We start from the raw sequence: 25814 nt of genomic DNA, 5'->3' as shown, positions 1-25814 counted from the left end.
ATGTGACTTATATTCCCCTTTCACATGTCGTCTCCCTCACAACCTTATTTCCGCTGAAGAATTTACGGATTGACAATAATCAAGAATCAAGGGTAGTATTCGGAAAATGTGGATACTGAAAAGTCAGCGTGGAGAAAGGTGCTCGGGTCATTGTGGGGGTGGAGGACAACTCCTGAACCAGGCTCGCGGTTCTCATATCAGCAAGGAAAGGGCAGGGTGGCATCATTGATCTGCAACATGATCTGAATTTTCTCCAGAAATCAAGCTCAGCTCTGCACAGCCGCTTAGGCCACCTGCCACCTACTGCCAAATCTCGTTTCGTCCTGAACTCTCGAACCCACAGTGGGACTTGGTTCTGCTAGTTCGCGCCTAGTCGTTGAGGTGGGGTCGATCTCGCACGTTTGCGCGCATTGTTCGCTTCTGCCGTTTTGTCCGGACACATTTTTTTCATCATTACCTGGTGGGTGGGTTCGAATGCGTTCTTCCTAGGCTTTGAATGCCATTTGGGGCGGGTTTGTGGATCATCATCTCGGCGACCGGCTGAGACCGATTTGCTTGAAATGGAAGTCGATCGACGCTAACAGCAAAGGTATCTTAGACGAGGCGACTCAGCTCAGCTGTTTAATGAATCTGTATAAGATGACAGAGAGGGCCGATGCAGAGCCTTTGAGGAGAGTAACTCGAGATACCCGACTTAAATCGGGGGAGATTGTAGGACAGTCAAAACGTGTTCGAGGGTAGATCCGAGCATTACATTATAACATGTGAAATCGCCACTGGCGGATCTACTCAGTGGAGTCTTGCAGGAAAACTATAAGCGTGAAAAGCGGCACAGGGAGTACAATGTTGCGCGTGCAGAATAATCGGTGGGGATGTTACTACTGAACTATGTGCTCCGAAAGGCACCTTTCTTCGATCCAAAATTTAGATCAGATTGATGCGCAGAGCCTGAACCTGAGACATTCTTCTCAATCTCTGGCATTGTCACCCATGAAGTCTGCCAGATAATCTTCGTTTCCGAGCGCGTCTTTTTATCTCTTCTCACTCTCCTTGACACTGCGCCACTCCATACCTAGCGCCGGCAGGACCATGGCACAGGACAGCGCCACCGGTAAAAGGAACGCTTTACGAAGTGCCACATTATAAACGAATAACACAGTGCCAAGCTTGTCTTCCGGGACCAGATCGGCCAGGCTTGTTGCACCAGCTTTGAGAATTGCATTTGGATCGATACCAGAAATGCTGGGCAGTAGCTGGGTCAGATAGTTGGTATAGAGATTCTGACTGACGGCAACCCAGACAGCACCTCCCATGGATTGAAAAAAGAACATCAGAGCAACTCCAATGGGGACATCGGCCTTCTCGAGCACGGTCTGTGCGGCCATGGTCGGCTGCTGCATCCCCGACCCGAGCCCCAACCCGAAGAGAACCTGGTATCCGATCCAAGCCGAGTGGCTCGTATCGACTTTGAAGGTGGTAATCAGACCCGACCCAGTGGCCATGAAAATGGCCGCGACAAACATCCACGGTACATAATGTCCCGTGCGTGAGATAGTTGCTCCGGATAGAATGCTTGCAACAACCAATGACAGCACCATTGGAATACTGTCTATTCCTGACTGCACCGCACTGGTGTCTTTGACACCCTGAAACCACAGTGGCAGAGTATAGAGCATTGATATCATTGCCCCGGAGACGCAGGATGTATAGACTGCACCAAACGCAATACTGCGCTGCTTGATGATTCGCGGTGGAATCGTTGCATCTTCTTTTCGCCAAATTTGAACGAAGCCAAAGGCGATGAGCAGAATGCCCGCTAAGACGAACAAGGAGACTATACGAGCATTGTCCCAGCTGTAGGAAGTGCCGCCCCACTGGAGTGCCAGCAGCAGACAAACCACCCCTGGCAAGAATAGGACTGTACCCAAGGGATCAAGTCGGATCAATTGGCGCTGTAGTGTGGCTGTAGTGGAGCGAGGCGGTGCATCAAGAAAGAGAGCAATGATAAAAAGAGTAAGACCTCCAATCGGAAGGCTAGAAGAAGGTGAAAGAGTTAGAATTAGTTGACCTCATGCTAGAACCTGACATGAACTCACTTGATGTAGAAGCACCACCGCCAACTCACTCGATCGGTGAAGGCACCTCCCAGCAAAGGACCGACGATAGATGAGATGCCAAATGTGGAGCCCATCAGGCCAATGTACATTGGGCGTTTATGTAGAGGTAGCACCTGCGAAACGATGACCGTTGATCCATTGAAGATGCCAGCCGACCCAATTCCAGCAATTGCTCGTCCAATAATAAAAGCCTTGGAGCTGGGTGCACTACCGCAAACTGCGGACCCAATCTCGAAGACCACGACTGCAGCTAAGAAAAGCATCTTGGTCGAGTAGAAGGTGTACACACGACCCCAGATGAGCTGGGTTGCGCTGCTCGTCAACAAGTAGGCACTCGCATACCAACTTATATCTCCAATAGCGTGGAATCGATCGGAGATCTTTGGTACGGCCGTGGCAATAATTGTGCGATCCTATCGAACCGGATGTGAGTATTCGTATACCCAAGTCATTGGGGAGACAGCCTACCAGTGCAACGAGGAACATGGCGCTGATGAGTGCCACCGTAATCAAAGCAAGTGGCGTCCCAGTAATGAATTGCTCTTCAGCTTGAGCCTTTTCTTGGGCTTCTTCATTTGTTCGGGACGCATCGGCCGGCTTCTCTGAAGGCGGGCCTTCTGGGTTTGTTTGCTTTCGAGGCTCCGCCATGCGAGGTGGTTGTGGAGGTTGTGGAACTGGAAGAAAAAAGATCAGAGGATAACTTAAGATGTGGATTTCTCTTCCTTGTTGCTGTGATAAAAGGGTCCAGAATGGAACACAGCGTTTCTTGGTGTTTATAGTTGCATCTAGGGCCGAGACCCAGATCTCGGCGCCGAGGTGTCAGTGAGACTCGGCGCCGAAGCACCCTCTCACCCTCTAAAACAAGCGCTATATCACGGAACTGGGACTCGTCTAGAGCCGGGCCAGTGATTAGAATGCAAGATGCTCCAAATAAGCATCCGTGACTGGTCACACTAGATGTATTCGAAGTTAATTAGGGGGTGGCTCGGAAAAGGAACAAAAAAAGGCCTTAAAAGTGCTCTAGAGGTGCTTAGAAAGACGTCGAAAAAGACCCTCAAGATCATCTTTTTGAAATCAGTCATGCTGCGGATATTCTTCAGGATGGAGATCAAAGCTCATCATATATGTGCCCATTCTGGAAATGACGATCTGGTGCACTTGGAGATAATTCATTTGTCACCAGGACCTTCTTCCCTTCATTCTTTCTAGAGCCTCTTCTAAAATGACACAAATTTATTTCCCCTACCAAGTTCTCTACTGAGGGTACATCCTTGCTCCTGTTTCTACCGGCTTCAAAATCCTAGTCTCCTCCAATTCACGGATGAGATTCACCAACATAAAATCGCAGCCTCGAGACGCCAAGAAACTCATGGTCACCGGCATGAACTCTGTCGTGAGAGAGATAGTAGAATTGTAAGGAACCTCTCCAATAGGCACGACGAAATCAGGTACACCTGTCAGTGGTCCAATCCGCCCGTCAGAGAAACCCATTGGCGGCGCTGTGGGAGCACTACACATCAAGTCAGCCCAAGTGCCTTTCAAACGAAGACTTTCAAAACCTACCTGAAATAAACATTGCGGTATTGTGTTTGGCCCGTAGTGTACGGGTACAGGTAAATTCCCTCAGAGCAGGTCTCTTTGTGAGCCACTCCGAACCCATCTGATTCCCACCAATTTTTGAACATGGTCTTATTCTTCAATGCTACCTGATAGCCTGTGTCTCCTTCATTGTCTTGGCCCCATGTCCATCGGGCCAAAGGCCCTGGGTTGATGAAGGGACGGCGACCGTCATGCTTCTTAGCATAGTCTGCGAAAAAGGGAAGAGCTAGATTGTCGTATTGATAAACCGACACGAGGGTAGCATATGTCTATTTAAAAGGGGTCAGCATATTTATCAAGTAAACTACTACCCTGGGGTATGAAGTTCGAAAGTTACTTACCGTGTTCAATAGATCTGATATATTGCTCGGTGCCTCGGTGGGGTGTGTATTTTCCCAGTGCGTAGAGATATCCACACGCTCTCTCTTCGTACCCAAGAAATTTTCCAACTTGACAACGAAGCTTTCAAGAAGAGCACCAGCATCGGTATCCACATTTGGGAAAGAAGAATTAGAATAGTAGATCCGCTTGGGGTACCTTCTATAATCAGTAAAGTTTTGATACCAAGCATGGATCACAGTGTGCCAGGTCTGTGCATTGCGTGCGAAAACCCCGGCCGTATCCATTGCATCGCACAATGGAAGAACCTCATCGAGATCCACTGCTCCGATTGAAGGTCTATTGGCATAGAGACCTTGCATTCCCCCAGGGCTACGCATAGAGCCACCTGTATCACTACCCACGGCAATATCAAGCCAGTCATACGAGCCCATACCAGCTCCAGGACCCGACGAGGAGCCGCCTGGAGCTTGATAGCCATCTCCCTGTATATGAATCAGTATGAAAACGGAAATGAGAAGATGTAAAACTTACTCTCGGATTAAAGGGGCAGTGGAAGTCCACCCAATCTGCCGTGGGATTATCGCCGTTGGCAAACTGTACAGTTCCCATCTTTCCCACGATTACTGCGCCCATATCAATCAAGCGCTGAACGGCTGAGCCGGTGGCATTACGCGGAGGATATAAATCATGGAATGCACGATTTCCACCACTAGTTCGAAGACCTTTCAAGTGAAAGATATCCTTGACACCAAGACGTAGCTTTTGAAGTTCAGTTAGATGTGTATCAACAAAATCCTATTATGGAACTTACTCCGGCGAGAGGCTTGTCCAAACTGGGAGTGTAGTACAATCGAGAAGGCACAGCAACACTCTTGGTCATGGCACCCTACACCGGTGAGAGACTTACTTAAGCTGGATAAACTGAAAACCTACTTCTGTAACTGCTGGCAATGGCTTGAAGCCGCCGTTTCCATCACTGATAGCTGCTTCAGTGAAAGCTAATTGATGATCAGGATAGAGCCGGAAAGCTTCATAAATGTTACCAGTACTTGGCGAAATAAAGTATGGACCTTGCGGGATATGACTGTTGAGATTTGCCCCCACAACGTGCCCTTGCGGATGGTAGCTCGACGAAGCATGTAATACCTTATCATTGAAGTTTGAGATCTCAATATGCCCTCGGCCGTCTCCATCGTAGCTCAGGAAGATGGCTGTATTATTGTCAGCACAGCCCTGGATCGAGAGAGATCATGCAGAATCAGTTACCCTCCATAAATCCTTGCTGAAACACATCGTCCGACTGTGTAAAATTCGAGATGGCTTCTTCCATGTCACTGTACGTGAACTTATCTTTGTCCGACCGTATGACTGTAATTGGAACGAGATCTCCATCGGTGAATGTCAAGTTAAAAGATGGCAGGGGAACAAGCTTCGACACGGCAATGCCTCCCGCATAGTAATTGATGCCATCTAAGATGACCAGTTTTCCGTTGTCAACAATTTCAGCGTGAGAAAACTTAATGGAAGTAAACAGAAGTGAGGCGAAAAGAAATATCTTTTGATCTAAGCAGCGTTTCAACAACATAGTGAAGTCGTTCGAGCTACTATAGCACCGATGCTACTTCCTATAGCTTGATTGAGAGATGAAACTCACTTGAGCAAGTTGGGTGCTTTGAGGGTCTATTTGGAGTCCTACTCAATCATGCCTTGAGACTGCATTTGGAGAACGTAAGATTGCACCGGGCTTGGCACATGGTAACTATCCATAGTTATGCGATGTTGGGAGATATAAACCGGTAGGAAGTTGCCGACATTGGCACTAGGGCGATAGATAAGAAATACCCCGCTTGCCTTCCCCTCACAAAGAATCCCGGCCATCCAACGCCTTGCCAATTGACCGGGGCTCTACGTCGCATGGATCGGGAGAGCGTTCAGTTTTATTCTTCGCATTGATCCCAAAAATCGGCAACGCAAATGCTACGAGCGCAGCCACGGAGAATCCCAGTGGATCTTTCTCAAATATCCCGAGGAACTTCGCAGCAGCTATCAAAACATCTTGGCATTTGGAGATTGAACCTGATGGTCAATAAAAAAGTGGGCTGTTGTGCCTGACGCCAATTCCTTATCTCGCAGTCATTTAGCCGATACATTGCACTAAAAGTTGGAGACCTGGGCATGACCCCAACAGAAACGAAACCGTACAATGACCCGACCAAGAAGATACAGTAGTATAGAGGGGCATTGAAATTTGCTCCATCAGTTAGTTCTCTATATCTTCTTGATCCCTTCAAAACTATGTGCCCCCTTTCTATTCTTTCTCGAGATATCATTTGGGATGACTTCGAATAACTACGTCCGAGGAAAGATGTCACGCCCCCCGCCTTTTCTTTTTCTTTTTCTTTCAAACCAGTTGTATTTTATTGCTGATCCTACTCCAGATACATGTATGTGCACATGTAACAGTCAGCAGAGCAATGCGGAGCTTCAAGCGAAAATTCTTGATTGCCATAACGGCATAAAGCGAAGGGTTTATAGAATTACAACATTTGGAAAAAGTTGGAGAATATGGTTACTGTCTGTATGAGGGATCTTTCCACAGGTTCTGCGAGTGCCGGTCATTCTCTTTTTTAAGTGGCGCCTTTAGAGTTCCGAGAGAATACGGCTTCAAAACAACCAGCCTACTGGGTTTTCTTGGCTCGGATTAGGAGCATGGAACTCCCATGGCTTTTTGACGTACTGAGCCTCCCCGGGAGCTGGCAGTCCGCCTTATTCACACCACATTACCAAGCAGCCCAAGTCTACGGCGGTGTTGTAAGCTTATCCCTGGACCTGTCACACTCCTGAGCTGACAATATTACACAGAGAGGGAATACCGCCGAGGCTCTTCTCGTATTAATTTTATCTCATGTCCATTGTGTTTACCTGAAACGTATGCCTCTGATATGCACAAATGTGCAAGAAGAAAACAAGGAGACTACGCAAAGCAACTGGTGAAGATACTTGTATCTGCACGAGCAGGAGAACCTTAATATCAATAATACTTTTACCAAGCAGCTCGTCCATTCTTCAATATGAGGGTAGTTATTGGTTCCCGAGAGTCGAAACCGGTATCTATGTTAAAATGCAACAGAGCCAACGATCGCATACCTTGCCTTCTATCCCTCGTTTACTTATAGCCTGACTTACCTGGCCGTGGAAATTACCCCAAATCCTCCTCAGAAAAGGGTTGGAATAGAGCTTGATAATTTGAACTCTCCCACTGTGGGTGATTTTAAAACTTTGTAGTGCTGATTAAAGTTGCCAGTTTCCCTTTCTATAACCGTGCCTTGAAAGCCAACGGAGGTGAAGCGGTCCTCAAAGCACTTCTACTTTGAGTAGGTCTCTTCCGGTCTGGCTGGGGGCGCTAGCTACGAATTATCCCTGAGCATGGCCTGTCCTTGCGGTAGGTGATCACATTGGATGACCCTTTACGGACAGGATTTGCTGACATAGGTAAGCAAGCTCCATCGGAGCGGGCGTCAATGCTGTTTTAGTAATAGATGAACTTCCTTGTCGAGACTCAGGTAATCTATGCACGAGTGCAGTCTCAGCAAAAACAATTTTGCGCTCCCTTCTTGCGAGTACAATGCCCGTCGCTGTCCAGTCTAGTTTTATGTAATTCGGATGTTGGGCCTGCGTCAAGTCTTGTTGACTCCACTACCGGCTTGGCAATTCCGATGACCTTTTCAATTTCTGAAGTTTAGTGCCACGCCGTGAAAGAAGTCCCGTTTTCGTGCCTGGTGAGGCTTAGCCATGCGCCTTGATCCAATTTTGTTCTGGAGTGACGCGATCCGATTATCGAGAATAATAGTGGCTGCCTAGATAGACCAATTCCCCAATATACTCGATTTGTAATCTTTTTTCCCCAATCAAGTCAAGGGATGCTGAGATGTCATCCCGATGCGCTAAGAATAAGCTCCCAGCATAGCCACAGACGGCCGTCAATACAATAGCCTCAAACAGACTTTAGTTTGCGGGGTCCGGGCGCTAGGAGTCCCGATAGTAAGCCTCGTTCTCGTATCGGCCCACACTGAATTACATATTTGGAAGTAGGAAGTGGGAAGGGGGTTTGGATCGTTGCAGGATTACACATTTGGAAGGTCAGTATTCCAGAAGTAATCGGTAACGCTGAAGACGCAGCGTGAGATTGGTGTAGAGCTCAGAATGGCGTCTGAAATATCTCTTGGCCCTCCTAACCGATGATGATCAATCTGATATACTGAATTTGGTAGTCGAAGCCTGCCTATTGTAGAAGGTGTTTGGCGGAGTCGGTCACACCGATCTCACTGAGGAATGTGACTACGAGGAACGCCCTGGGCTCAATGGATTCGTTTCCCCAGTTGATTTGTATACACAGGTGTCAATTGGGCATTCTGTGTAACGGGTCTCTGTCCGTCAACGACCGACTATTTATGGGTGCTCGCCCCTCCTTTTGTGGGGATGTGAAGTATAACTATCTGTTTCCATTAAGATGACCGCACGCAGAACTCTTCTTTCGCTCACCTGGGCACTTTCCGTCACTGCAACGCAATTTGCAAGCTTCACGCCTCCCGGAGACAATACGCTTACCTACAGTATCCATGTTCCACAAGATACAGCGACCAGGGGGACCGGTCCCATCTATATCCAGCTCAATGCCACGAAGGAGTTGACGTGGTTTGCCTTGGGCCAGGGCACCTCAATGATAGGGGCGAACATGTTCGTGGTGTATACCTTGGGAAACAATGTAACAATCTCTCCGAGGTTGGGGAAAGGAGAGATACAGCCTCTTTACAACGAGAATGCCGCAATAAGCACCATGAACGGCACTGGAATTCACGATGGAGTCATTACTGCCAATTTTCGATGTGACAGTTGCATCACATGGCAGGGAGGCCGCCTGGATCCAAACAATTCTCAGAGCAACTGGATTTGGGCTGTGAAATATGGAAAACCGTTGAATTCCAACAGCCTGTCTGCGATTATTCACGAGCATGACAGCGTGGGTCAAGAGATCGTGAACCTGAACCAGGCGACAGGGACGAGTTCTAGAAACCCTTTCCTGGATTTATCCAGTCCAACAGCGGGTAGCGCGATGGATATTGGCCCGCAGATTGATGAGGTACTCGACCGGAAGAAAAAGGCACACGCCGTGCTCATGACACTTGCTTTTACTCTGCTGTTTCCATGCTTTGCGTTGACCTTGCATCTCTTCCCATCGGGCACTGTGGCCATCCACGGAAGTCTGCAGCTCTTTACACTTGCCATGGCTATTGCAGGGATGGGGGTAGGGATTTCCATGGCCAAAGATCTTCAACTACTGAGCCATCATCATCCGGTAATCGGAATCGTGGTGGTCGCCGGTTTGACAATGTTTCAGCCAGCGATGGGATGGTTGCAACATCGACATTTCCGCAAATCGGGTGGCAAAGGACCATTTGCATATTTGCACCGGTGGTTTGGGAGAACGATGATCGTTCTTGGAGTCATCAATGTTGGCCTTGGATTTCAATTGACAGGCATCGGCATGCCTGATGCTCCTCGCGCCGCGGTGATTTCATACGGCGTAGTGGCCGCTGTGATTGGGCTGGTGTACATCACGGTGGTAATTGTGAGAAGGGGAAGACGTGTTGTTAAGTAGCGAAGCATCCCATCTAGTAGTTAATTGCCAATAAAGTATGAGTTAGGAAATTTTCTCTACGCTCCCCCCGCAGCGATTACAGCCCGACCAAGACAATAATCTAAAGAAATCTAAGGGATTTTTCCTGTCCTTCTCAGCTTCTTTCCGTCAAATTTCATGGATGTGTTCTTTGACGTCTTTCTGTTCCTTTCCAATATCTAATTCAAAAATCTCTTTAAACACACTTCGGAAGACCGGGTATGGCCGCTTTTCAAGAGCATTCAAATTATCACCTTGGTCAGGCTGGAGTACCTGTACGTTAACCTCCATCCGAGAAGTTTACAGTATTTCTCAACATTTCTGTTCTAGTCACTACCGCTGCATCTGATCACCATCGGTACTGCCCGTCGTCGCAATGTTCAGCCGCAGTCTATGATCAACACCGTACGAGAGGGGCTACGACGTAAGATTGTCATATTGATGGACTCTAGATTGTTTGGTCGAAACAAGGGGATTAAAATCTTGAGTTGCCCGGGAAAGAAGGGTCGTTCTGCTGGAGACAACCGGAGGGCTTCTTTCCCATTGAACATGACGTACAGGCCACTCAGTGCTCGGGTAAACGCGGTACACAGACGGTGCTTGTCTGTGAGGAATCCCCAGCCGGAGGTACGGACGAGGCCGAAGGTCACTATTTCGGCCACTTATCCCTGGCAACTACCAATAGTCTTCACGCGGACACCATTAAGGCTCAGCTTCAAGGTTTGGTCATTCATGCCTCGGAACTGAGCTTCCCATACTCGCTCCTCACTATCCAGAGCAGCGAGGTACATGGCCTGCTGATCAGTATAAGGAGTCAAAATCATGATGTCCGCACATTGAAACCTTTGATACTTCAGGATGCTCTTGATCAATATGACTGTCTTTTTGAGTGAAGATGCGTTGGCCCAGGATGTGGCACCTTGACCTTTCAGTGTTCTTTGTAGAATTATAGCCATAGATTTTGCTTTCCCTATTAAAGTATTTTACGTGACTGAAATCTTATATTGTAATTTTGAATTGACCACTTTCTATCGATATCAGCCGATGCTATAATCGCCTTAGAGAAGGCAGGAGATAGAAGAAAAACCTTTAATAGGCCCAAACACTCAATAAGCAGGTCTATTCTATCAGCTGCGGCAAAAGGTGTCACGTTGTAAAGAAGAACTCCGGTGAACAGATACATAACAAAAAAGATCATAGCTACGCCTCCTAATGGGCAGAGGCAGCAATCCTGAATGCAACCCTATCCAAGATATTATTCAGAACCTCGTCTGCATTAGCTGGTAACTCATTTGCCTTCCATGCAATGTACCCATCTGGACGAATAAGAGTGGCACCGGTCTTAGTAACACCGAAAGCTATCTGGAACTCGTCCAGCTGAGAAAGCTGCACATCGCGACCGATATGAATCGAGATGAGCGGAAGGGGCGACTTTTCGTTCACCCGTGAAGCAATATCACTCCACTCGTTGATCTCAGAAATCAAGGTCCAGTTGTCTTGACCAACAACATCAAGAATAGGGACCCTTTCTTCCTTTCTGAAAGTCCACAAATGTGGCAAATGTGTACCCGGCTGGCCATGCCACTCATCAGGTTTCATCGCCCTCGGCAGACTTCCATCAGCTCCATCAATTCCTTTTGACAGGTAAAGTTGACCAAACTCCATGGCATCATCATCAATTTTCTCACCAACTGGGGTGGCCGTGTCTAAATGCACCTTATAATCAGCGCGTACAAAGATTTGATCATGTCGAAGAAGAGCCACCGGACGACGCTCGGCATCATATGTATCGAGAAGGTCCGACGAAGACACCCCAGAGAGAACGGCAGCAAGCTTCCATGCCAAGTTATGCACATCATGAATACCTGTGTTTGCTCCATATCCACCACGATTGGGAGGTAGGGTATGCGCCGCGTCACCAGCGAGAAAGACCCGTCCAGAACGGAAGGTTTCCGCCACAAGAGCAGTCAACTCCCACTGACCGGTCGTGATGATCTCTATGGGAAAGTCCGATCTACCAACAGCTTCATAGATAGCAGCACGTAGAGCTGGCTCTCCCCGCTCAATGCCATCTTTGGACATAAGGGCCCAGCGTCCGTCACTGTAGGAAGCAAGGAACGCTTTAAGATCGGGCTGGTCTATGTCGAATTGAACGTATCCTTTCGTCCATTGGGCGAGAGGTGCACGGAAAAGAATGCTGTGAAGATTCTGCATAAATCCGCGGCCGTGTCGAGGGATCTGAAGCAGCTCACGAATGGTACTGCGATTGCCATCGGCGGCGATGAGGTAGGAGCCTCGGATGGTTTGCTGCCGACCATGAGACTCTGTTGTAACTGTGACTCCGTCTTGATCTTGTTCCACGTGGATGACTTTCTGTTGACGACGAATGTCTGCGCCACGCTCGAGGGCCAATGATTCGAGAATTGGCTCCAGTTTATCCTGTGGGATGGCGGACCCCCGAACAGCAGAATACTCTTTCTTGGGAGTGTTTTCTTTCTGAAGATGCTCTTTTGGGGCTTCTGGCTTGAGATTTCTCTCTGTATCGGACCAAGAGGAACTGTCGAACCATTTGCCTGTGATGCTTTCGACGTGGGCTCGCTCGAGTTTGAAGTCTTCTGGTGCCGGGTCTTCATTTTCGATACCGAGGGAATGATAGATTTCCATTGTTCGTGCAGTGAAACCGATTGCTCGAGGATGCTTCGAAATGCCCGAGTGCTTCTCGAGCACGATGGTCTGCACCTCGTGAGAGGCTAGACATAGAGCTGCGGAAAGTCCGACCAGACTGGCGCCGACCACTATGACAGGTTGGTGGGTGGTAAATGCCATTTTATAGAATGATAATATAAAAGCGAGGAGGAATTTCTTGATGAGTAGGATACGTCTGAAGTCTATGGCGAGGCTTTTATAGCTTGAATGGTGGTGAGAAAACACAATAATTGTTGTTTCGGCGCCGAAGTCCCATCTCGGCGCCGAAGTATCAACGCCATGAAGCCTAAATCAATTCTCCAAATCAAGTATAGACGCCCTTTTAAGCCTGTCTAGGCAACCGTTCTGCTGGTACTTAGTGGAGGCCTGAATGCAACTCGGGAAGGGATGACTGACCTGTTTCCCATGTCGGGGCGACTCTGCTTGGGATTTCTCCCTTGAACAACATCGCCACCAACTGGAATCTATCTCTGATCTCAGCTATGGCAGTGGCCACAGTCCTCCCAAGAAGACAACATAAAAGGGTCTTTGTCAACCTATCTCTTAATATCTCTCTAGAGCTCTTTCTAGAGCTCTTTTGGTTCCTTTCACAGGGTATCCTTCTGGATAGCTTTCGAGGGATCCGGTGTGATCAGTGGCAGACGCCTATTTGGATCCGCTTATGTTATATTCAGGATCCGGCGGTAGGGTTTCTAGACCTCCCTATCGTCCGTTTCCAAGGTGACAAATTCAATATCCTCGACCACGCCCGGGGAGCTAAATCACAGCTACCTATTTAGATCATGTTTCTTGTATTCCTGGTTCGTTTAAGCAACTTATAAATGGGCGGAACCAGGGACGATCAACTGACAAGGGCCATGAACCCATTGTTTATGACTGCCGTAGACATCTTCATGCTGACAACCGACTGAGCGTGATACCGGTCATGTAAAAGTCTAGCAAGTCCCGTATCCTCACCGAAATTACAAATAACCTAGGGAATCCGCGGCAATTTCACCTTGAAATAGCAGCTTCTGCGCCTGCTCTCGCGTATCCTTGTCGTTAAAAGCAAGAGAGTCCATAGGCAGTTCTCGAGCCTCGAGCTACTGATTGGATTCATTAAGGCAATGGGATGGGCAAGCTCCGGACTTTGCTCTCGGTATCTCGCAGATGTGGTTCTTCTATGTTTTCTCGTAAAAATGGAATCTATTCTTAATGGATCATCGTTCAAAAAATAACATGATATTGGTCATTTTACATACAGGCCATAGACACTGTAAAGAGTCAAGAAGAAACGAGGGAAACGCCAAACCCATGCACTGCCACAAGCGCCAAAGTTCAAAACCAAAGACAAGGATATCACTCGTCGTCGGACGCGTCCTTGGACTTGCTTTTCTTCTTCTTCTTCTTCTCTTTGCGGTCGGCATCGTCCCCACCGGCCTCGGCCTCCGCCTCGCGCTTTCGCTTGCTCTTTTCCTTCTTTTCCTTCTTGTCTTTCTTCTCCTTCTTCACGGGTCCATCCTCCTCGGGGGCAATGAAATCCTTCTCGCGCTCCTTCATCTTCTCCTCGCGCTTGACGCGCTGGCGCTCCATGACCTCCTCCTTCTGAGCACGATCCTTGGCCTCCTTGGACAGGAAGTACTCTCCAGACTCGATCTGCCGATCCACCTTGCTCTTCTCGGGGGCGGGAGGGAACGGCGTGTACACCTTCTTCGTCTTGTCGGTGACCTTGAAGGGCATGTGGCGCTTGGACAGGGTGCGCTTCTTGAAGTTAGGCAGGAAGCGGTCCCACGACTCGTCGGCAAGCGTGGGGTCCTTGGCTAGCTCACGCTTGATCATCAACTCCTTGATATGGTAGATAGGATGAATATTGGCCATGCAGTCGTCGATGATTCGTCGCACCTCCTTCAGACCCTTGAACGGACCCATCACCGCCACCGTGTTACCCTGGACCATGATATATGTACTCGTCAAGAGTTCCAACGCTTTGAGGGTAGAGCCGTTGGGGCCGAGGATACGCTGGCGACGCTTGACGAAGCGCTCTTTGTTCCGGACTTGGTTGCGAATCTTGATCACGTCGCAAGCCACGCCATCGTCGAGGATTTTCAGGGCCTGGGTGACGGGAACACTTCGGGAAAGGAGCTTGATGAGATCACGCGCCTTGAGAATCGCAGCCGGGTCGTAGGTCTTGCGGGTTGTCTTGACGGTCATGCTACCCTCGACCAAGTCGAGTGTACAGGCGATGCCCTGCTTCTCCAGGGACTTGGTAATGACGGGCCATGCTTCCTTCAGGTATTGTTCGCGGTATTTGGGGAAGAGAGTCATGAAAGAGGACTCCTCTGCGAAGTTTCCGGAGGCATTGTCTTCGGGCTTGAATTCTTCGATCTGAAAGCGTTGGACTGTTAGTTGGGGCAATGGCTTTAGAAGGGGATGATTGTGGGTTTGTGTTACCTTCCACTTATCGATATCATCCGTATCCCACGGCTTTTCTTTGTTGTTATTGGAAGGCATGGTTGCGGTATGGGCGCAAACTGTGATGGTCCGCAGCTCTGAAAATCCGCGCTCCAACTTTTTTTTCTCCCCGCCGCTTTACCCGATTGGGGCATATATGTGCCTTGTTTATCAGGCGACCAATGATCTAGATCGGACATTTGAATTGCGTCTTTTTACTCTAAATATATGATGGGAATGTATATTTTGGCTCTGGTTTTAGTCGTCCGTGTGTTGCTGAAATGATATGGGCAGTATATTTTGTCTTGGCTTCCCAATGGCTTCTGACACATTCCCGCATGTTTACCCTGATTCAAGGTGCAAACTCTATTCTCTCGGTCCTTCTGGACTTCGTCCTCAGCATGTCGTCTCTAGACACGTTGTTCCTTCTACGTCAGTATGCCCTGGCTGGTAGTTATGACTGCTTGCGCAGGGGTTTGGGCACCACATCTGTATTGAGGAAGCTGATAATGGCCATCAAGCTCAACTTGGGGCGGCAAAGATTAGGAAACTCGAGACTTAGCTTGATAATCAACCTTACAATCTTCTAAGGGGTTCCCTAGCCGTTTATTACCGTGCGACTTGGCTCTGATAACCCTTTGCGACCCCGGGAGGAAGATCGATCGCATCGGTGATGGTCTCGGGTAGAGTCTGTGCTCACGATACCTCACAAAGCTCGTTTAAGAGATGCGTTGAACAACCTGGGCGATGTATTTGATGATCAAATATTCAAATAGCGATGCGGGCAAGTCAAGGTCTGAGAGCATTCCAGGATGAACTGTAGTGAGGTCGAACTCCCGGCGCCGCAACGGAGTCTCCCCTAAGCTAAGGCAATGCCAACGACATTCGCGTCATCCACCCATGGGCCTGTAGGCCCACGCTCGTGATCTCTACTATTGTTGTCCATGAACTGCTCTCGACACTGGTCCATGCTCCGACAGGGGTATTCTGAAGCAGCGAATACCCATAGCCCGGTAAATGAACCGGTGTGTTCAGGCGTTCAGGATAAGCTTTCGGGCAGTTGGTATCCAGGGATTCATCGAGTGTAGGTAAACAGAGATCTACGATCCACAGAGATCGCGATTCAAAGACTTCTCCGGACATTGCTGCAAGTGTGACATGAGCCTGAAGCATGAGCACACTCAGACAAACCCAACCCCAACTCATAGCGCACCCCATGTTTGGCGGCCCAAAGGCGCGAAACGCCTCAACGTTCCCCCGTCCCTTCCCGCCAGGTCGGGTCCGAGCCCCCTGAGCTTGTTCTCTCAACTCAATTGACCCAGAGCCTCATCTTCGCAATCGTGTCAATCAGGGGATTGGGCTCCGCTATAAGTGTGGTGGCGACGCTTAGTGCAGCCTCCAGATCTGCTCGATCCTCCGATCCTCCGATTCCGAGCCATAACCCGCAATGATCGGAGGGACCTTGCCTTCCAAGCCAGACACGGCGTACCAAGCCAGAGTACTACAAGACATGGCCCGTTCGGCCTGCTCAATACCGCCTTGTGCGACCATGCCAGCCAGTCAGCCTTCCCGCAGCGATCTGAGCAGATCGTGTCTCATTGGAGAGCACTAAGTACAGATGGTTCACGAGGTACAGATGGGTTCAAGAAAACTGGTTTCACTAACCGTGGCTAATTCAACATGAATAACGCAGGTGCAAATGCAATTGCGAATCTACTGAAACCGAGTTGAAATACCGTGAAGAGACAACGTGCTGTCGAAAGTACGCGACACAATCAGGCCGGATCATGGCTCACGATGCCTACCCATACCCGTGACGGCTGTAGAGGTGGTTACTAGAGGCCTCCTTGCCTCTTCATGCCCGCTTTCGCCCGATGCAAACGTATCTGTCCGCGTCAGAATGACTGTCGTTGATGCTTGTGGGTCATACTCACAATGGGAAATATGCTTTGAGGGTAAGATCTCTTGCCTCGCTCTGCGCTTGTTCCACCAGCAAATCAAAGCTCTGCGCCGACATGTGCAACCGTTGTGTGAGAGGGTATAGCGCTAAGGATTGAAGGAGTTCCTCGATGTTGTCACTGTTGGACCGCCCAATGGCTCGCATTCGGGGGTCTAGGTAACAGTCAGACTGCGCCTCATGTCAATAGCAATAACCACTGACCGTTTGACCATGCCGACAGAGGCAGTTGAATCATCTTGCTATCGACCTCCACCAACCCCGAATTCAGGAAATGATTCCGCAGCTTCGATGCTACTCGCAAGTCCTTTCTGTCTTCCAATGCCCGCATGTACTGAGTACTCCATCTCCTCAAGGCATGGTCATCCGTGAGCGAGCCGTTGTCAGACTGTGCGTTGAAGTAAATTTCGATCATCTGAACCCATCCTCCTGGTTTCAACACTCTTGAAGATTCCGGCCATTAGTATCGGAAGGAGTCAGAGACGGTCTCTGAAACTGGAGGCAGCCCTTCAGCCTGTTGGGAGGGTTCGCACCTGACAATGTCGTTAATGTAGGCTGGCCATCGGCTACGATCAATGCCGGTCGCAACGAGTCGAGAGTGGACAAGGTCGAAGTGGTTCGCAGGGAATGTGAATGGCCGGTTCAAATCATCGACCTATTCAGCTTCATGTTAGCGACCGTCATCCGGCTACACTGCGAATCAAATTAGAAACCATGTTGATGAGTGGTGATGGGTGGGTGACTCTTAAGAGTCGAGTGGCACCGTGGTGAACATGACCACCCTCGACTCGTGTCTTCTTGGACGAAAATATCGAAAGAACGAGAATAAGAACATTCCTCACCTGAAGCCACAGATTTTCGGGCACATCGTCTGGGTTCATGTGCGGGGCAATGTCTACGCCAATGACCTATGACAAACAAGAGTGTGAGATGATTCGAGTGAAGAGCCTAGGATGGGGTCTCACCTGACAATCTGGGTGCTGCTCGGCAACTTCTACAGCCCAGCGTGCAGAGCCATGGCCACAGTCCAGTACCCTTCGCAGATGCCGGATGGGCGGAAAGATCAGTCGGTGGTCGAAAATGCGATGGAAGACTAGCTGCTGCTGATCAAGACGTTGGGCTTCCTCCTACACCATATGTCAGTGACAAAAGAGACGAGAAAGAGACTGCCTGCCTCACATCGTCTACTGGTCCGAAATATATCCGGTTGTCGATTGAATACTTCTGGTACTCGCGGCCCTGGACCGTGATGGTAACGAAAAGTTCACCGGGCAATTCTTCCGTTTGTGAATCTGGGCTCCTTCAAGACCAAATGGTTAGTCTTCAAGATGCCAGGGGAAGAGAGCAAAGGCAGCGCAGTACGTCATTATAGCCTGGGATCGATTCTTTCCAACGTTGAAGGGTGATATGGTATATTGAGAATGCTTAGCCAGAGTTTTAATGGCGGGGCTGAATTCTTCGGATCAAGGGGAAGCATCTGACTATAGTATCGGAGGGGAAGATGAAATTCAAGCGCCGTGAGTTTGACGCGATCGTGTGCCGCCTGGGAAAAGTCGGCGGCAACGGCCTCGGTGAATGGCGGCTCGAGGATCATTCACGTCGTAGGCGCCTGTCAAGGACGTGTGTGAGGGGCCCCCAGTCATACAAGATACGTACTAAATGGTACGAATGAGAGCACGAGCCCAAACGCGCCGATTCTGATTCCAGTTGCCTCGTTTCAAGTGCAGGAAATATTGCAAACTACCGAGTTTTGGTCTTTCGAATGGCAAGCCGTCTTGAATGGGCGACGGCGACCAGACTGTGGAATACGATCAACGCAGCCACCGAAACGGTTGCCTGTGGTTCCTGGAGATCTTCCAAGGGTTCTTCACCTCCCTGACCGGCGTGAACTACTACTCGATTGGGACGTGAAGAAAGTGCTACTCTCAAGGGGTTGGATCCATGGAGCCAAGGCAGAGAAAAAAAGGGCGGGTCGGTTGAGTAACCGAGTGGTTCACGAACAGAGGCCCCAAGTATCAGGATAGACTTGGCTCCATTCTGTTCAAAGCCAAGCTAACAAACCTTGAGACTAGCTAGCAGGGCCGTCAGCCTATGCACAGTTCGCCCGCATATGACCTACTTTCGGCCTCGAAGGTCCAAGAGCGCGCCCGACGGAGTGGATCAGGGCGCAACCCAGTCGTTTTTCTTACCTGCACGTCTCCCGGCCCCGTCAGCATGAACTGTGGCTATAACCGGTCTGATGACGTCCAGCGGCTGAGGCGCGAGTTTGCCCAAAACCCACAAAATGGACCGAACTGTGCTGCTCTATGCTGCTTTACGCTGGCTTGTGCCTCCTTCATTCCTACGAGTATGGCGCGCAACACAGGCCAATGAAATTAAAAAGATGACCAAGATGACCAAGATGAGAGAAGACACCGAATGTCAGAAACCAGTGACTACAATGAAACGTGGATCCATGGACATTTATGACAAAAAGGATAGCTTATCCCTGCATTGCGACGCAGGAGGGAAGCCCGTGCTGCGAACCCCATATCTTCGTCTTCGTCATCACCCGCTGTCAGTTAAACCAACAATCCAGCAATTGAATCGGTGGCGGGTTTGCCAAAAGAGTCGGAGGTCCCGTTCCCAGCGGGCCAATGTGCATGCAGTGCGCCCAGTGGCTTGCTCAGCTGGGTCTCCCAGACACAACTCCAACCGGAGTGGGGTTAGACGGTCAGGATCAGCAACATTCTCGTTGGACTCCGTTCCCTCGGTGGATTCATTCATTTCCCTCACCGCTTGTCCTCGGCCAGATGTGCTTTAGGACGTTGGCCGAGTCGACGGACAACTAACTATGCAGATTCGAGATTCGAGATTTGCAACAGAGATGACACCCTCTGAGATCTCTGCGACTCAGGTACGACAGAAATCCCGCAATCGACCTGCGATGGGCTGGCGGAGCTGGAGCATCTCAAAGACCGGAAAATGTTGCCATATATTTTCTGAACACGTCGTGGAGTCCACGCTGTGGATTTCTGGGGAGTCCACCCAGTTCTTCGGGAATCCACGACACTCGCGAAATTTGCGCTTGGCCGACCTGACACAACGTAGGAATGAAGGCGCTTATGTCTCCAAGTGTACGGAGCAACTCCAAGGTTCCGGGTCCATTGCGACGTAACACCTCCCCCCCCCGGGGGGGTGTTGACTTTACAGAAGTGGATGCCCCGGGATGGTGATTGTGGGTTTCGTTCAGAGGCCCTGGCTCTTAGGCTCACGGTAACTTCCTCACTAGTTACTTTGATTCTAAAACTCGATGCTACAGTTTATGGTCTCGTCCATATTCGGGGGGCCCAGTGTGTCGGGACTAACAGGGGTGGCAGTACCCGGGGAGGCCGTTGGCTGCAACCCAGCGCCATGGTTCACCTCGGGAAGAGACAGAGTTCGGGGCTGACAGCACATACTCCGAACCTGGTGGGGGAGGTAAACAGGGGACACGGGCACGGGTACGGGTACTTCTCGCTCTTTAAAGGGGTAACCGGGAAACAGTACGGACGATATCCAAATTCCAAGGTCTCTCCGAAGCAGTCGTAAATAAAATCTCGATTTCTTCTCCGCGGACGATCTAAGCTAACACGATTTCATTCTGGTCCCGACAACGAGGTTCGAGCAAGCGGGAAGAGGGGACGATCCGTCCAACCCATCCAGCACACCGGTTTCGGAGAACCCACCTCTCTACCTTTCTTTTTCCCGTTATTATTTCTACCTCTGCCACTTAGACTGGACTCCGGGCGACTAAACTTACTAGAAGAATTATTGCTTAGCGTGCCGCTCTCTCGGGTTCATGCCCCCCCTCCTTGCCCACCTTCCTAGGTTAGCGAGTGGGTGAAGAGGCCCTAGGATTGGTGTGATCCTGCCTTGACCTCACTATTAGATTTGACTCCACTTTGTCTGGGTCATGTCGTATTACAATCGGATTGTATGGGTCTAGCCTCGGAGTGTTCGGGGGTTACAATAAGTTAGCTGCCATTTCTTTTACTAAGGAAGTAGGGATATGATTACCCAACTGGGGGATGGTGTGTCCAGATTCTGCTCCTCTCGATATTGTCTTGTCTATGATCTGTGACGGGAATCTGGTCATCCCTTCACACATGCTAGGCTGATGAACTGTGAAAATTGCCTAACGGCTTATATGTCGGACTACCTTGCCTCCAGCCCGAGAGAACTAGCTCGAGTCTCGTGATTGCCCTGGTGCACATGTGTGGACTGTTAGCTCCGTTTCGAGTAGGCCACCTTCGGCCTGCTTCTGCACCTCGGCAGAATGCATAGCCATACATATCTATATGCTCATCGATCCTCATGGGATAAATCTCATCTCTGCAAATCACGTCATCAAATTCATGGAGTGGGGTATAAATAAATGCTAGACGAGAACCCAATACGCTGTACAAAGTCCACCAGAGTCAAAAGGAAACCACCATCGCACCTCGCCGATGCCAAATATCCCGCGTTCTCCAAATCACCGTGTATCTTCGCGTCCCGTCATGAACTTCACGCCGGCTGCAATAATATCCATTATTGTCTTAATATCAGCCTCTGTCCGAGGCGCGTAGATCAGAATATACTCTAGAGGGAGATCGGGCAGCGTTCCCAGACTCAAGTATGTCATAGCTGAAGTACCTGAGAACCCGTGTCGCTGGCCCCAGCCTGCATCAAGGATTTTCTTGCCTGTACCGTGTGAGTCGAGGTCATGATGAAGCGTGAGATCATTGAAAAGAGATAACTTACAATCCGCTGGTGAACACACCACGTGTATGGAATGATCATAACCCGAATGAATATGCACAATCTCACCTTGCATCGTCTGCGCGAGATCTGTCGCAGGCAAATGATCCGCCAAGAAAAGTGCATCCGAATGTCGTTCCAGATTCGAGTACTCCACTTTGACAAGATGGTGATTGCGATACCCGAACGCGGAAAAGGCCGAGCGAAGTTTCTACCCTTGAATTAGCACATGGCACATAATCACGCATCCCCACGGTATGCCACTCACTTCCATCACGTCCTCATCGGGTATCTGCGTCAACTGCCGCTGCGGCACGACGTGAGGTCCTACAACAGGCCGATCCGTCACACTGCGCGACGCAAGCTGTTCCGGCGACAGTTCCAAGAACCCCTCATCGCCCTTCCCATGTCCCTCCGCCGCTTCCACGCGCCTGACGTACTCCTCCGTGCTAAACATCTCGCCCTTGAAGGGCTGGAAGAGCGCGCGGCAGGTCAGCCAGCCGATGACATTGTTTGGGAGACCGCCTGGTCCGTAATTCCGGAAGGTGCGGTAGTCGCGGTAGACGGATGGTAGGACGAGCGCGGTGCCGAGCACGGCGGCGGTGCTGAGAGCGAGTGTTAACCTGTCGAGGCGCACTCTGCTGAGTGCATGTGTGAATGTGTCGGCCATTTTAATCTTCAAGTGGGAGGTGGGAAGAGAGTTGGGGTTATTCACAAGCCGGGGGCGGAGAGCGAAGTTCTGACTTTTGGACATGCGATCACGTCTTCACCATACTACCTCTCGCCTTCAATTATCGAGGCCTTGCATCGCGACTATAGTCTTACTTGCTTTTTTTTCCTATTCTATATTATTTTATTTGCTATCATATACTATCTCTTATTCTTGTTTTCAAGGTAGCCTTTCATTCAATTCATATGCTATATCGAGTTTCTGTTTAGTTCCGTTCTGTTCATTCTCCAGCTCGAAACTATCTAATCGTTCTCTCGGATTCCCTTCCGAGATCCACCGGCCCCACCATGATCAGGGTGTTGGTATGATGTGAGGCCCGACTCGGAATTCGGGATTCGGCGATGCTGCGATGCTGGGAAATGCCGTTCGGGATGGCATATGACATCTCTCGGTGCGAGACTCGGCAATATGATCGATATGCTCGAGGTGGTGGGCGCATTTGCCAATATCCGTAGGCGAAAGTCCGTTGATGGACGGAGCGAGTAAGGTGGTATATGGCATCATACCTCAATCTTCTTTGCTGATCGAGCTCAAAGAGTGTGCCAGCTTCAACAAGACCACACTCTCAGTTGCCGCGAAATAGTTCAGACTAGATTCTGTTAGCATAAAACACCAAAACAAAGTGCATACTATGACTTACCTGTCCATAAGAATCCGTAAATGGCGGTTGAAGTGATCTTCATATCGCTTGAGAGTATCTTCAAGCTTGCCCATGCGCGCTGGATCAAAGGGGTACGCCCGCGGATCGCCTTCGGTCGCCTTGCCTGCCAGGTCTGGGTCGGCTGAAATCAAGGCCCGTGAAAGAGTTTGAGATGTCCATTGGGCGAACATCGTGCAGCAAGTCATCAACTTGGAATGGATCTTCTCTCTGTTAGTACCTGTTTGCCAGAATATCGTCTCACCACGTACCTTCAGGAGCTTGGCCTGGGTCAGCATGCACTCCTTGAGACATGTGTCCAGGAAGTCCACATGGTCCTGCATAAGCTCATCCACCGTGCGGTTGGCCTGTTTCCTTCCATTCACAGTCAGTTCGGTCCCGGCACTAGCTCCATTGACTCGCTCCATCAGTCCCACCCAGTTTGGCTCCACAACTTCGGCTGTGCAAAAGTATAGAAGCTGCTGCACGAAAACAAGCATCTTTGCACGCAGATTCCATGCCCGTCGCTTCCACATCTCCAGCCTGCGGTCTGATGACTTATGTCGCCAGCTGGCCGTCTTGTTGTGATCGGCCCAGGACGTGACTAGCAGCGTCTCCAGATGCCGCAGTGACAGCAGGTGTCGGAAAATAAGTTGATATCTCAAGACTGTTTTGCGACTGATGACAAGAGACAATGGGAACGGTACTGAGTAGTCCAGCTCCAGTGCGTCGAATCCCAGGATATCCTTGTCGTCATCGGCAGTCTGAGCTGCAGAGGCTTGTTGCTTTTCAACAGACGCTTGCGGATTCTCCTGGTCCATACCCGAGACACTCACGACCTCCATCAGCCACTTTGTGAGACCAATCTTGTTCATTCGCACCTTGACATCTTCTTTGAAAGGGTCTTGTGCAGCGATACTTCCCGGCTGGCGTAGCACGATATCAAGAAGCGACTGAAGCTTGCCCTCGTTCACATTTCGCGCATGCTTACGCAACTCCGATGCGCTAAGCTCAAGGAAATAAGAAAAAAAGTCGGACCGGTCAAGGAAGAAGTAATGTTTGAGGGAGCGGAATCGAGTCGTAAGTGAATTTTTCGTCAAAAGAAGGTTGAGCAGGGAGGCATTGGCGTAAGTGTATGCTGCATTAACATTGTCCAGGAAGCGTGGATCATCGAGGGTCTTGGGAACATCTTGGACGGCTTTACTAATATCGACACCACCGCACTCTCGTACCACGTTTAGATATTTGCCTGCCAGAAGCACTTTATCTCGAACACTGTCAAGCTGCGGTGGAACCTCTTTGTCGCGAATTGTGTAACGCTTCTCCCAGTATTCGTCGGTGTAGTCTTCTTCCAATTTCTCTCGTTTAATCCACTTTTGCTCCTTCACCAAGAACTCGGCATGAGGATCCTTGATGCCACCGTGGTGCAGCCATTCGTTCAGCATATTCATATATGGCCGACTGGCGTCGCGTAACAATGACTGAATCAAAGTCTTTGTCGTTGGGTCACCGGAGAAGGTAGCCAAGCGCTCTGTCAGAAGCCTCAAAATATTGCCGCCCTTGCAAATCTTCTTGCTAGACATGGCGCCCGGCACAAGATCGCCTCCTTCCTTTAGTTGTTCGAGAATGTTATCAACGTCACCAAAATCATCCATGGACTCGTCAAGGTCTTGATCTAGGAGACCATTGCGACGAAGAAGCTCCTGTCCCAAGAAGTACAGCTGCGCAAGGCATTGACTTGTCGGCATAGTATGAAGGTGAAGTTGGTGAAGAGTAAAAGTGGGGTTGTTTAGCAGTTGGCCTTCCAGCTGAGCGATAAGAATTAAGTAGTCCTTTAGCAATTTTCGAATGGCTGCGCAAAGAGCATGGCTGACAGCTCCGTACTCTGCGCGACTCTGGATCTCGACAAACGCCTCCATGGCACTGTAATGAGTCGCCATCTTCAACATAGACTGTGTGAGATCCCGCAGGGTAGGATCCAACCCCGGCGCGAACTGAAATATCGGGCCGGTCAAGCGATCTTTCTCGGCAGATGAATCGTACGAGCCGTGATAGTGGATGTACTGGCCCTCGAAGCCCATGAAGACGAAAAGCAGATCCTCGAGGATCGCGGCTTCTTGCGCATCCGATGACAGTTCTTTAAATGGTCGGGGATGGAGCGACTGCGGTGCTGCCGATGCAGACGGAGGAACAGATACTCGACAGGCGAGCGGAGCCGTTGAGTGTGGAATGAGAGATGCGTGCGGATTCCATGGTGCTGTAGAAAACATTGTCAATATCATGGTTCATAGCATAGATTGCGATGCGAATGTATGTTGTGACCGACCATTTTCCGCCACGGGTTCCCTCTTCTTACTACCAGGACTCGCGCCCTCCGCCTGGCCGGTCTTCCTGGGTTTGTCTTCCCATTTCGAAGCATTGATGGCGACGTTGAACTCCTTGGGAAGATTCCTCCGCACCGCTTTTTCCTTTGTTGTGATCACAGTACGCTCGGTGCGCTTCTCAGACATGGTTTTCTGGTCTCGAGACAGTCTGTGTTTCTGGCTCGAGGTACTCGTGCGCGGATCCATGTCTTGGAGCGGCGATGCGGCGCCGCGACTCGGCCTGTCGGCATCGACGCGACTGGAGGCAACGCGGGGTCGAGGAGCGCTCATATGGCTGGCACGACGGTCATTGGAGGACATTAAGGGAACGCGACAAAGTCATGTAGGAAGAAGGAGACTCAACCAAAATCCATAGATCTGAATAACAAGAACCAAACAAAGGTTGAACCGTGGAACTTGGGGCTTGGGCAGCGCGGCCTCACCGCCTGAGACCCCAGGCAACTGACTTGCGTAGAGAGCTTCCGCCTAAGCTCC

The 25814-nt window shown here is 49.9% G+C and overlaps 8 protein-coding genes across 8 annotated transcripts; 1 reads left to right on the top strand and 7 right to left on the bottom strand.

The window, feature by feature from the left end:
* Positions 1-1031: 1031 nt before the first annotated feature.
* N7443_005232 (MDR family MFS transporter) lies at positions 1032-2765 on the bottom strand (the record flags this gene model as incomplete). Its single annotated transcript, XM_056885288.1, has 3 exons — positions 1032-2034; positions 2097-2530; positions 2586-2765. 3 exons carry the CDS (start codon positions 2763-2765, stop codon positions 1032-1034), a joined length of 1617 nt encoding a protein of 538 aa, XP_056743566.1.
* A 606-nt stretch (positions 2766-3371) lies between these two features.
* Positions 3372-5643, bottom strand: N7443_005231 (uncharacterized protein; the record flags this gene model as incomplete). Its single annotated transcript, XM_056885287.1, has 7 exons — positions 3372-3627; positions 3681-3985; positions 4058-4540; positions 4590-4817; positions 4870-4944; positions 4992-5269; positions 5325-5643. 7 exons carry the CDS (start codon positions 5641-5643, stop codon positions 3372-3374), a joined length of 1944 nt encoding a protein of 647 aa, XP_056743565.1.
* Positions 5644-8568: 2925 nt separating this feature from the next.
* Positions 8569-9717, top strand: N7443_005230 (cytochrome and DOMON domain-containing protein; the record flags this gene model as incomplete). The annotated part of the gene is made up of 1 exon (XM_056885286.1): positions 8569-9717. One exon carries the CDS (start codon positions 8569-8571, stop codon positions 9715-9717), a length of 1149 nt encoding a protein of 382 aa, XP_056743564.1.
* A 1227-nt stretch (positions 9718-10944) lies between these two features.
* N7443_005229 (uncharacterized protein) lies at positions 10945-12561 on the bottom strand (the record flags this gene model as incomplete). The annotated part of the gene is made up of 1 exon (XM_056885285.1): positions 10945-12561. One exon carries the CDS (start codon positions 12559-12561, stop codon positions 10945-10947), a length of 1617 nt encoding a protein of 538 aa, XP_056743563.1.
* A 1218-nt stretch (positions 12562-13779) lies between these two features.
* On the bottom strand, positions 13780-14931 carry N7443_005228 (KRR1 small subunit processome component; the record flags this gene model as incomplete). The annotated part of the gene is made up of 1 exon (XM_056885284.1): positions 13780-14931. The coding sequence occupies one exon, from the start codon at positions 14929-14931 to the stop codon at positions 13780-13782; it is 1152 nt and encodes a 383-aa protein (XP_056743562.1).
* Positions 14932-16726: 1795 nt separating this feature from the next.
* N7443_005227 (class I SAM-dependent methyltransferase) lies at positions 16727-18127 on the bottom strand (the record flags this gene model as incomplete). Its single annotated transcript, XM_056885283.1, has 7 exons — positions 16727-16757; positions 16806-16983; positions 17033-17271; positions 17362-17483; positions 17542-17736; positions 17794-17955; positions 18008-18127. Coding segments are annotated over 7 exons (1047 nt in total), but the record flags the coding sequence as incomplete, so codon positions are not given.
* Positions 18128-21323: 3196 nt separating this feature from the next.
* On the bottom strand, positions 21324-22259 carry N7443_005226 (uncharacterized protein; the record flags this gene model as incomplete). The annotated part of the gene is made up of 3 exons (XM_056885282.1): positions 21324-21532; positions 21593-21800; positions 21858-22259. 3 exons carry the CDS (start codon positions 22257-22259, stop codon positions 21324-21326), a joined length of 819 nt encoding a protein of 272 aa, XP_056743560.1.
* Positions 22260-22826: 567 nt separating this feature from the next.
* N7443_005225 (gamma-tubulin-complex subunit SPC97) lies at positions 22827-25610 on the bottom strand (the record flags this gene model as incomplete). Its single annotated transcript, XM_056885281.1, has 3 exons — positions 22827-22908; positions 22960-25213; positions 25283-25610. The coding sequence occupies 3 exons, from the start codon at positions 25608-25610 to the stop codon at positions 22827-22829; spliced, it is 2664 nt and encodes an 887-aa protein (XP_056743559.1).
* Between the last annotated feature and the right edge of the window lie 204 nt (positions 25611-25814).

This window comes from Penicillium atrosanguineum (genome assembly GCF_028827265.1).
Source record: "Penicillium atrosanguineum strain IBT 20685 chromosome Unknown utg000003l_segment0_segment0, whole genome shotgun sequence".
Classification (NCBI taxonomy): Eukaryota; Fungi; Ascomycota; class Eurotiomycetes; order Eurotiales; family Aspergillaceae; genus Penicillium; species Penicillium atrosanguineum.
The sequence above is the reverse complement of the archived record's forward strand: the minus strand, read 5'-3'. Positions and strand labels throughout refer to the sequence as shown.